This window comes from Oncorhynchus kisutch, linkage group LG19 (genome assembly GCF_002021735.2).
Source record: "Oncorhynchus kisutch isolate 150728-3 linkage group LG19, Okis_V2, whole genome shotgun sequence".
In the NCBI taxonomy this organism is placed as follows: domain Eukaryota; kingdom Metazoa; phylum Chordata; class Actinopteri; order Salmoniformes; family Salmonidae; genus Oncorhynchus; species Oncorhynchus kisutch.
In genome coordinates, this window is record NC_034192.2 from 2,506,415 (window position 1) to 2,518,717 (window position 12,303).

Here is a 12,303-nt window from a genome sequence, read left to right on the forward strand (position 1 = left end):
AGATTTTGCTTTATGTTTTGGATCATTGTCTTGTTGGAAGACAAATCTCCGTCCCAGTCTCAGGTCTTTTGCAGACTCCATCAGGTTTTCTTCCAGAATGGTCCTGTATTTGGCTCCATCCATCTTCCCATCAATTTTAACCATCTTCCCTGTCCCTGCTGAAGAAAAGCAGGCCCAAACCATGATGCTGCCACCACCTGTGTTGGCAGCTGTGTTGCTTTTACGCCAAACATAACATTTTGCATTGTTGCCAAAAATTTCAATTTTGGTTTCATCTGACCAGAGCACCTTCTTACACATGTTTAGTGTGTCTCCCAGGTGGCTTGTGGCAAACTTTAAACAACACTTTTTATGGATATCTTTAAGAAATGGCTTTCTTCTTGCCACTCTTCCATAAAGGCCAGCTTTGTGCAATATACGACTGATTGTTGTCCTATGGACAGAGTCTCCCACCTCAGCTGTAGATCTCTGCAGTTCATCCAGAGTGATCATGGGCCTCTTGGCTGCATCTCTGATCAGTCTTTTCCTTGTATGAGCTGAAAGTTTAGAGGGACGGCCAGGTCTTGGTAGATTTGCAGTGGTCTGATACTCCTTCCATTTCAATATTATCGCTTGCACAGTGCTCCTTGGGATGTTTAAAGCTTGGGAAATCTTTTTGTATCCAAATCCGGCTTTAAACTTCTTCACAACAGTATCTCGGACCTGCCTTGTGTGTTCCTTGTTCTTCATGATGCTCTCTGCGCTTTTAACGGACCTCTGAGACTATCACAGTGCAGGTGCATTTATACGGAGACTTGATTACACACAGGTGGATTGTATATATCATCATTAGTCATTTAGGTCAACATTGGATCATTCAGAGATCCGCACTGAACTTCTGGAGAGAGTTTGCTGCACTGAAAGTAAAGGGGCTGAATAATTTTGCACGCCCAATTTTTCCGTTTTTGATTTGTTAAAAAAGTTTGAAATATCCAATAAATGTCGTTCCACTTCATGATTGTGTCCCACTTGTTGTTGATTCTTCACAAAAAAATACAGTTTTATATCTTTATGTTTGAAGCCTGAAATGTGGCAAAAGGTCGCAAAGTTCAAGGGGGCCGAATACTTTCGCAAGGCACTGTATTTGTTATCATGACCTATAAAAGTTATTTGATGTTTTGAAACACAATACCTGTCCATTTGCAAAGCAAGATCTCCAGAAGTAAAACAAAGTTGTTATGGCCTCAACATTAGTTCAAAGTTACATTCACTTCAGGCCCCAAAACAAGTCCTCATATGAACCTCAATCAAATGTCTGATGTAAATGGATGTGATCTTCTAACATTATATGAACTATTTTAATGAGCGGGTTAGTGACTGTTAGATCTGTGAATGAGACATGATGCTGGGCTCAACCATCACTACACTACTGGTGGGAGGAGCTATATGTAACGGATGTGAAATAGCTAGCTAGTTAAGGGTGGTGCGCGCTAAATAGCGTTTCAATCGGTGACGTCACTTGCTCTGAGACCTTGAAGTAGTGGTCCCCCTAGCTCTGCAAGGGCCGTGGCTTTTGTGGAGCGATGGGTAACAATGCTTTGTGGGTGACTGTTGTTGATGTGTGCAGAGGGTCCCTGGTTCGCGCCCGGGTATGGGCAAGGGAACAGTCTAAAGTGATACTGTTACATATATACAGTATCTACATAAAGTATAATAACAATTGTATCTGTCATTAATTGCATGGTGGCATATCATTTATGTCTTCCTCCCTCAATCCACCATAAAGGTTCAAACCAGTCCACTCACTCATCTGGCCCAGTCCAGGGTATTTCAGATAGTGGTCAACTGCTAGACTGGTAGCTATGGGAGTGAAACTGAGATTTACATAGACAGGGCTGGGTGGTTCTGCTTGTCCCAGAATAGAACAGCACTGTCACCAGGGGGTTGGAGTGAGAGAAGACTCTATCTTGAAGATGTGATACTTGTAATATGAATAAGATAAATACAGGAGTGGTCACATTGGTGAGTCCAAGATATTGATCAAAAGTCTAATTTTTGAAAGAGACAAGAAAAATATTTGTTCCAAAAGGAAACCTTTATTTTCATCCATTAATCAAAGCATCAAAGCAAACATTCCTGTAGTATCTAATAGTAATAAAACAGAACACATCACATCTCACACTGATACTGTCACATCCTGATCTGTTTCTAGTCTCTCTTTTCTTGCCCTCCTGGTTTTGACCCTTGCCTGTCCTGACTCTGAGCCCGCCTGCCTCTGCCTTACCCAGACCCTGAGTCTGCCTGCTATCCGGTACCGTTGCCGACCTCTGGTTTTCTGACCCCTGCCTGCATTGACCTGTCTACTGCCTGCCCCTGTTGGAACATTGAACTATTGTTTATTCAACGTGGTCTGCATCTGGGTCTTCTCTTCATACCTGATAGATACAACCTCAGTCTACAGAGAGGAATGACACATGAACTCAAGAAAAGCTCACTGTTAGTCTACATGTCAGTGATCAATAAGACAGAGAACATCTGAACTCAGAACAGAGTCAAAGCAGAGGAATCAGCAGGGGTGTCAAAGCAGAGGAACTCTCCACAGGGGTGTGTGACTGAGGGGTCCTACCCAGAACTGTCAACCTTCCTCAGGGTCTTGGTGACTGGAGTCTGGGATTTCTGCTGGGCTTCACAGGTCACACCTCCTGCCTTGGTCCACTCCTGGGCAGTGAGAGTCAGGGTGCTGCTCCAGCTGTACAGGCCGGCCTTCTCCAGGATCCCGGGATTGGCCTGCTTCTGGCTGGTCCCGTCCACATTCCAGCTCATGATCCAGTCTGAGGGGAAGCCCTTGTTGGCCAGACACGTCAGTGTGGCTGTTGTTTTACTGGACAGCTCCTCGCTAGAGGGGGGCAGGACGGTGAGGGTGGGGGCACTGTTACCTGGAACAAACAGAACATATCATCAACTAAGTAACTACATCAACTACAACTACAGTAAGAGATTATCTTCAGCAAAGTACACATCAAAATAAAGTAAACTGGAAATGCCCTCTAAACAGGAATGTAGAAGTTAGATAGTTTAAAAGATGTGGAGAAAACACTGAAGTAATATGATACAAAGCAGATTTATGAACCAAACAAGTATAAAGTAGTTAAGTAACTAGAGCTACTAGTCATACGGTAGCAGTTATACATGTCATACAGATATTGTTTATGAATGGATCTGATCAGAATAGCCTACTCATATTCATAGTATTTGCAAAATCTGAGCATAGATGAGTTTTACCGGTAATCACATATCAACCATGGTAGATCATGAAGTCTGTTGCAAACATTACTGAGACCTGTCTCTGTCCAAACTTAGATCTAACAACATTCTCCATCAGGGGGCGCTAACGTTCCGTTTTTGTTAGGGGAGAGAACAGAAAATGTTTGCGACCACCGACTGAGAATTCGGCTACCTATTGACCAAAAGTTGTATCTTTAGATGAAACGTAGAATTTGGTCATCTCCACATCGAGCTTTTTTCTCATTCACCTCAAACACTTTAATTGAAGGGAAAGTGCAAGTGGCCTTGGTATTCTTGTGTCGTCATGTCTGCGATTGGAGCTCTTGGTACGATGATATTTACGTCACTTCCGTCTATAGCTGGTCTTGCTCTAGCCACAGCTAGAACAATGAGACAGATATTTCACCGGGTGAATAAATGTGAAGCATCCGCTTGGCGTTTCCACTCACTGCCAAATATGGGAGTTAGAAGAAGCCCAGTGACCGTAAGTGGGAGAAGATGGAACGAGATGGATTTTGGCCCAAATTCTGCACATTTTCTCATCGATAAAAACATTTGATCTCAATACAACTTTCAGTTCCCAAAACTATAATCTGTTACGAACAGAGTGGACCAAGATTTGTAGACTTTACTCCATTTCTAAAACGTGCGTTGTTTAGAAGGAGTGACAATACCGAAATTAGTTATTACATACGCACTTCACAGAGAAGGCGTTCCCTAACGGAAATATGCAACGTTGCTAGAACGCGCCAATAGGATCTTGCTTGTTCTGCCCACTATGACTAATTTGTTCCCATTAGAAACGACAGGGTGTGGTCTGTCTCAGTTATAAAAAAAATATTTGATCTTAGCTACAACACGGGAGACCTTTATTTTGAAGACTGATGATTTGTGGTCACAACAAACATTACTGACACCTACCCATGAGCCCACTATTTTCCCATTTACTATAACAAGCATCCTCAACCACTGAGCACCGACCAACACTGGATGTCCATGGACGTTGAAAACGTTTCAAGCCTCCAAGCTAGCTAGCTACCTACCTAACGTTAACATACCGTCGTAGCAGCATTTTAGCAGCTTGTTTTGCTGGCGATATGGATTCAAACGGTTTGTCTCTGGCGTTTATAAGTAATGTTTTCCTAAAATGCTTCACCCAAAATGTATTTCTGTTCAAGATTAGAGAAGGAAAATGCGGGCAGTATGTAAAACAATATTTGGTTAAATTCACATAGCTAGTGACTAGCAGCTAGGCGTGCACTAACTGGGTAAAAACCCATAGTGGAGTCAACACCTGTATGAAAGTGTTGCGACATAAAACGTCTGCGATTCCTTCAGGGCATTTCCATCGAAATGGACCCATGGGCACCAACATGTTAAGGTACATATCAATTTGAGTGTCAAATGAAAGTTAAGAGTCTATATTTTGAGGAAATTAAGTCATGATAGAAGATGGTTGAAAAATGTATCTTCAAAATGAGTCATAAGTAAAGGCTTTGATTTCTGGATAAACTGATGGGGTCTTAGAAAAGGTGTCTTGGAAAGTATCTAGCCTACCAGGAAAGTATTAGAAATACATCAAAACACAATAATGTTGACGTAAAGACCCCTGTCAGCTAATCTCAACACTTTTATATTTAGTTTTGAATAAATGATTTACCTTCTGTAAGTTTAAGAAATATTGCCTTGTAATTCTGTTACCAAAAACCCACATATATTTTCTAATTTCTCTCCCTCGTGAGGAGAATAATGAAAGTTCACTGAAGTAACAAGTAATGGTAGACTTACCAATAAGTTATAGTGATTTTACTGATATAAAATGATTTTTACTGATGTTTAATGTTTAATTAATTATTAAGTGATTAAAACTTGTAATTCTATCACCAAATTGGTAATGCAATTACCCCAAAATCAGCAACAGAATTACTGCAACTGAATTGGCTACAATGGGAAATCCTAATAGTCACAAAGCACAGTTGGTCACCTGCTACTGACCTCCCACTGGTGTACAGTTATGTTCAGATATGTTTTAGTTTTTTTTGTCTTCGAACAGTCATGACTCTGGACAACACCTCTCCTTTTCTCACTCTCCAGTTAATGTAACCTCTCCCAGCTCTTACTGACACCTACCCATGAGCCCCCTATTTTTCTATTTACTGTAACAAGCATCCTCAACCACTGAGCACCGACAAACACTGGATGTCCATGGACATTGAAAAGTAGTTGATATTTGGTCAGTCCACCCTGGCCTTGATGTTAACGTCCACAGACGTACTGGACTGAAACAAATGGATAGCACAGTACAGTGTGAAGAGCACAGTACAATACTGAGTACAGTACAGTACAATACAGTACTGTGAGTAAAGCAGTACAGTGTGTAGAGCACAGTACAATACAGTACTGTGAGTAAAGCAGTACAGTAAGTAGAGCACAGTACAATACTACTGTGAGTAAAGCAGTACAGTGAGTAGAGCACAGTACAATACTGAGTATAGTACTGTGAGTAAAGCAGTACAATACAGTACTGTGAGTAAAGCAGTACAGTGTGTAGAGCACAGTACAATACTGAGTACAGTACAATACAGTACTGTGAGTAAAGCAGTACAGTGTGTAGAGCACAGTACAATACTGAGTACAGTACTGTGAGTAAAGCAGTACAGTGTGTAGAGCACAGTACAATACTGAGTACAGTACTGTGAGTAAAGCAGTACAATACTACTGTGAGTAGAGCACAGTACAATACTGAGTACAATATTGTACAGTAAAGAAAAGTAGAGGACAGTATATTGTACTGTACTGAAATATACTCTACTATACTGCACTGTATTGAACTCTATTCTACTATGCTGTGCTGTATTGTACTGCGCTCTCCAGTGCTGCGCTGTGATGTCTAAACTTGTAAAAGGAGAGTGACATTAATATCCATAATTACACATTTCTGTGTAGTACAGTAATTCTGTTACTGCGGAATCGCCCTTCATTTTCAGTCATTTTAAATTAATTGTCTGTATGCCCATTTCTTCTTGAACAATATAACTTATACATGCCTCATGAGCTTAGTTCAACTTAGCTACAGATTGTTACACCAGATAATGTAATTTAACCAAAGATTTTTGATATCTATTACTGGGAGTTACAGGATAGGTACTGTTATGGTGTTGCACAGAGAATTTCCGACCAACCTTAGCTTGGCTATACGGTCTTCGTCCTGGATTCGTGGAAACAGGAGTCTCATAAAATGCCTGTCTAGTTGCAGGGGTCCATATTAATTTGATGGTTGTAAGTTATGTTAACAAATTCCTCACTTTCGTTTTCATGATAGGTCTCAATCTCCCTCTATCCTCCTTGTGTCTCCTGGTTCCACCAATACGCTTGATGTCAGCATCCATGTGGCACGTGGCTGAGCAGCGTAATGTGATGCAGTATGGGAAGCTGGAGGAGTTTGTGACTTTGGTGACAGAGATGGTTCCAGAGCTGTTAAGCTCCAGGCAGAGGACCCAACTCATCCTGGGACTGAGAGCAAGGGTGAGAGAGGTGGAAATGTTGAGGGTTGGGAGGATGTAAAAGTGACCAATGTGGGGTGAGATTCAGAACTTAGTTCCTCATAAGCCCCTGGATCTTGAAGGCCAGGGATTTGGACAGAAGATTGTTCTCGTCACATTTTCATGATCAACTTCTGTTGTCATTGACTTCTTAGTTTGTGTCCCCTTTGTCTTAAATGGTCAGCCCCCCCCCCCCCCTATGAACATTTCTCCCCACCCCTCCAATGGTCCCTTAACTTACCTGCTGCTCCTCCTGTGGATATTTCACCCCTCCCACCCCCCCAAATTACTCTTACTCTGCCCCCATACCATTTATACTGACCAAAAATATATGTGCAACATGCAACGATTTCATATATTTCAGTCAATTGAAATAAATTCATTATGCCGTAGTCTATAGATTTCACATGACTGGGCAGGGGCGTAGCCATGGGTGGGCCTGGGAGGGCAAAGACCCACCCACTGGGGAGCCAGGCCCAGCCAATCAGAATTCATTTTCCCCCACAAAAGGGCTTTATTACAGACATAAATACTCCTCAGTTTCATCAGCTGACCGGGTGATTGGTCTCAGATGATCTCACGGGTGAAGAAGCCAGATGTGGAGGTTCTGGACTGGCGTGGTTACACGTGATCTGTTGTTCTGAGGCCAGTTTAATGTACTGCCAAATTCTCTAAATCAATGTTGGAGGTGGCTTATGGTAGAGAAATGAACATTCAATTCTCTGGCAACAGCTTTGTTGGCAATTTCTGCAGTCTGCAGCCAATTGCGCGCTCCCTCAAAACATGAGACATCTGTGGCATTTTGTTGTGTGACAAAACTGCACATTTTAGAGTGGGCTTTTATTGTCCCCAGCACAAGATTAAACAACGTGTAATGATCATGCTGTTTAATCAGCTTCTTGATATGCCACACCTGTCATGTGGATGGATTATCTTGGCAAAGGATAAATGCTCTAACGGGGATGTAAACAAATTTGAGAGAAATAAGCTTTTTGTGCATATGGAACATTTCTGGGTTCTTTTATCTCAGCTCATGGAACATGGGACCAACACTTTACATGTTGTGTTTATATTTTTGATTAGTATACATTCATCACTATTACAGTTGTTAATATTTATATTATTATCTTTTTATTATAATTGTTATCGTTTTTATTTCACTTGGTCCCCACACCCGCTCAATGGTAATTTAGTCTGCCTGCTGCTCCCCTATGGTCATTCCCCCTTTCCCCTCTACAGTCTTTACTCTGCCTCCACCCCAATGGACCCTTATTAATTCATCTCTGCTACAGTTGTTATTGTGTATATAGTTCTATTTCTATTGTTTTTCCATGACCATTTTTGTTATTTTATTTAACTTCCTGCATGTTGGAGCACAGAGCCTAAGATTTTCACTGAACCCTGCAATCACACCTGCTACCCTGTACATTAAACACTCTGACTCTGAATCTATAATGTTTCCATTCCTGCTTATTAAAGTGTGCCTGCTATTTCAGCTGGGTCTTGAGTTGTGCTGTGGTAAAGAGGACATGGTGGACCATCAAACCATCCAACGCCACTTGGATAGAATCCAGTCATGCACAGTAAAGCACAAAGTGGTAAGTTGTGTGCAATACACCACAGAGTATGTGGATTGTTAAATCTCTATACAACATTTTTTTTAAATTTATTTTAGTTCTTAACTTACTTTTTTAGGGTGTAATTTCATGTTCAGAGCAAAAACAAGAATATGGAGGCATCAAAGTCTAACTTTGTGGAGCTGGTCCAAACCCTGCTGGAAGACCCAGCGAAGAGGGAGAACTTTCTTCCGGTGAGATAATATCAAACATCTAACTTTTCACAATTGGGTAGTTCTGTGTCATAATCAAGCAAAAGTTTTGGATAAGCCTGAAGAGCAAGCAGGCAGCCATGTACCCGAAAAGGAATATAATGCTCCCAAGCATGTGATGTGTGTGTTGTGTGTCAAGTTGGGTACTGTGACAAATATCAAGAATATTCATGCAAATGGATGAAACAAGTATTTTATTAAACTACCGGTAATGCATAAGTGGGAGAAGATGGAACGAGATGGATTTTGGCCCAAATTCTGCACATTTTCTCATCGATAAAAACATTTGATCTCAATACAACTTTCAGTTCCCAAAACTATAATCTGTTACGAACAGAGTGGACCAAGATTTGTAGACTTTACTCCATTTCTAAAACGTGCGTTGTTTAGAAGGAGTGACAATACCGAAATTAGTTATTACATACGCACTTCACAGAGAAGGCGTTCCCTAACGGAAATATGCAACGTTGCTAGAACGCGCCAATAGGATCTTGCTTGTTCTGCCCACTATGACTAATTTGTTCCCATTAGAAACGACAGGGTGTGGTCTGTCTCAGTTATAAAAAAAATATTTGATCTTAGCTACAACACGGGAGACCTTTATTTTGAAGACTGATGATTTGTGGTCACAACAAACATTACTGACACCTACCCATGAGCCCACTATTTTCCCATTTACTATAACAAGCATCCTCAACCACTGAGCACCGACCAACACTGGATGTCCATGGACGTTGAAAACGTTTCAAGCCTCCAAGCTAGCTAGCTACCTACCTAACGTTAACATACCGTCGTAGCAGCATTTTAGCAGCTTGTTTTGCTGGCGATATGGATTCAAACGGTTTGTCTCTGGCGTTTATAAGTAATGTTTTCCTAAAATGCTTCACCCAAAATGTATTTCTGTTCAAGATTAGAGAAGGAAAATGCGGGCAGTATGTAAAACAATATTTGGTTAAATTCACATAGCTAGTGACTAGCAGCTAGGCGTGCACTAACTGGGTAAAAACCCATAGTGGAGTCAACACCTGTATGAAAGTGTTGCGACATAAAACGTCTGCGATTCCTTCAGGGCATTTCCATCGAAATGGACCCATGGGCACCAACATGTTAAGGTACATATCAATTTGAGTGTCAAATGAAAGTTAAGAGTCTATATTTTGAGGAAATTAAGTCATGATAGAAGATGGTTGAAAAATGTATCTTCAAAATGAGTCATAAGTAAAGGCTTTGATTTCTGGATAAACTGATGGGGTCTTAGAAAAGGTGTCTTGGAAAGTATCTAGCCTACCAGGAAAGTATTAGAAATACATCAAAACACAATAATGTTGACGTAAAGACCCCTGTCAGCTAATCTCAACACTTTTATATTTAGTTTTGAATAAATGATTTACCTTCTGTAAGTTTAAGAAATATTGCCTTGTAATTCTGTTACCAAAAACCCACATATATTTTCTAATTTCTCTCCCTCGTGAGGAGAATAATGAAAGTTCACTGAAGTAACAAGTAATGGTAGACTTACCAATAAGTTATAGTGATTTTACTGATATAAAATGATTTTTACTGATGTTTAATGTTTAATTAATTATTAAGTGATTAAAACTTGTAATTCTATCACCAAATTGGTAATGCAATTACCCCAAAATCAGCAACAGAATTACTGCAACTGAATTGGCTACAATGGGAAATCCTAATAGTCACAAAGCACAGTTGGTCACCTGCTACTGACCTCCCACTGGTGTACAGTTATGTTCAGATATGTTTTAGTTTTTTTTGTCTTCGAACAGTCATGACTCTGGACAACACCTCTCCTTTTCTCACTCTCCAGTTAATGTAACCTCTCCCAGCTCTTACTGACACCTACCCATGAGCCCCCTATTTTTCTATTTACTGTAACAAGCATCCTCAACCACTGAGCACCGACAAACACTGGATGTCCATGGACATTGAAAAGTAGTTGATATTTGGTCAGTCCACCCTGGCCTTGATGTTAACGTCCACAGACGTACTGGACTGAAACAAATGGATAGCACAGTACAGTGTGAAGAGCACAGTACAATACTGAGTACAGTACAGTACAATACAGTACTGTGAGTAAAGCAGTACAGTGTGTAGAGCACAGTACAATACAGTACTGTGAGTAAAGCAGTACAGTAAGTAGAGCACAGTACAATACTACTGTGAGTAAAGCAGTACAGTGAGTAGAGCACAGTACAATACTGAGTATAGTACTGTGAGTAAAGCAGTACAATACAGTACTGTGAGTAAAGCAGTACAGTGTGTAGAGCACAGTACAATACTGAGTACAGTACAATACAGTACTGTGAGTAAAGCAGTACAGTGTGTAGAGCACAGTACAATACTGAGTACAGTACTGTGAGTAAAGCAGTACAGTGTGTAGAGCACAGTACAATACTGAGTACAGTACTGTGAGTAAAGCAGTACAATACTACTGTGAGTAGAGCACAGTACAATACTGAGTACAATATTGTACAGTAAAGAAAAGTAGAGGACAGTATATTGTACTGTACTGAAATATACTCTACTATACTGCACTGTATTGAACTCTATTCTACTATGCTGTGCTGTATTGTACTGCGCTCTCCAGTGCTGCGCTGTGATGTCTAAACTTGTAAAAGGAGAGTGACATTAATATCCATAATTACACATTTCTGTGTAGTACAGTAATTCTGTTACTGCGGAATCGCCCTTCATTTTCAGTCATTTTAAATTAATTGTCTGTATGCCCATTTCTTCTTGAACAATATAACTTATACATGCCTCATGAGCTTAGTTCAACTTAGCTACAGATTGTTACACCAGATAATGTAATTTAACCAAAGATTTTTGATATCTATTACTGGGAGTTACAGGATAGGTACTGTTATGGTGTTGCACAGAGAATTTCCGACCAACCTTAGCTTGGCTATACGGTCTTCGTCCTGGATTCGTGGAAACAGGAGTCTCATAAAATGCCTGTCTAGTTGCAGGGGTCCATATTAATTTGATGGTTGTAAGTTATGTTAACAAATTCCTCACTTTCGTTTTCATGATAGGTCAAAATCTCCCTCTATCCTCCTTGTGTCTCCTGGTTCCACCAATACGCTTGATGTCAGCATCCATGTGGCACGTGGCTGAGCAGCGTAATGTGATGCAGTATGGGAAGCTGGAGGAGTTTGTGACTTTGGTGACAGAGATGGTTCCAGAGCTGTTAAGCTCCAGGCAGAGGACCCAACTCATCCTGGGACTGAGAGCAAGGGTGAGAGAGGTGGAAATGTTGAGGGTTGGGAGGATGTAAAAGTGACCAATGTGGGGTGAGATTCAGAACTTAGTTCCTCATAAGCCCCTGGATCTTGAAGGCCAGGGATTTGGACAGAAGATTGTTCTCGTCACATTTTCATGATCAACTTCTGTTGTCATTGACTTCTTAGTTTGTGTCCCCTTTGTCTTAAATGGTCAGCCCCCCCCCCCCCCCCCCCCTTATGAACATTTCTCCCCACCCCTCCAATGGTCCCTTAACTTACCTGCTGCTCCTCCTGTGGATATTTCACCCCTCCCACCCCCCCAAATTACTCTTACTCTGCCCCCATACCATTTATACTGACCAAAAATATATGTGCAACATGCAACGATTTCATATATTTCAGTCAATTGAAATAAATTCATTATGCC

General features: G+C 40.9%; 1 gene segment (V, D, J or C); it reads right to left on the minus strand.

Annotated features, from left to right (window-relative positions):
• Positions 1 to 2,061: 2,061 nt before the first annotated feature.
• On the minus strand, positions 2,062 to 3,170 carry LOC109878972 (Ig kappa-b4 chain C region-like). The segment is given in 2 exon segments: positions 2,062 to 2,915; positions 3,155 to 3,170. Coding segments are annotated over 2 exon segments (330 nt in total).
• Between the last annotated feature and the right edge of the window lie 9,133 nt (positions 3,171 to 12,303).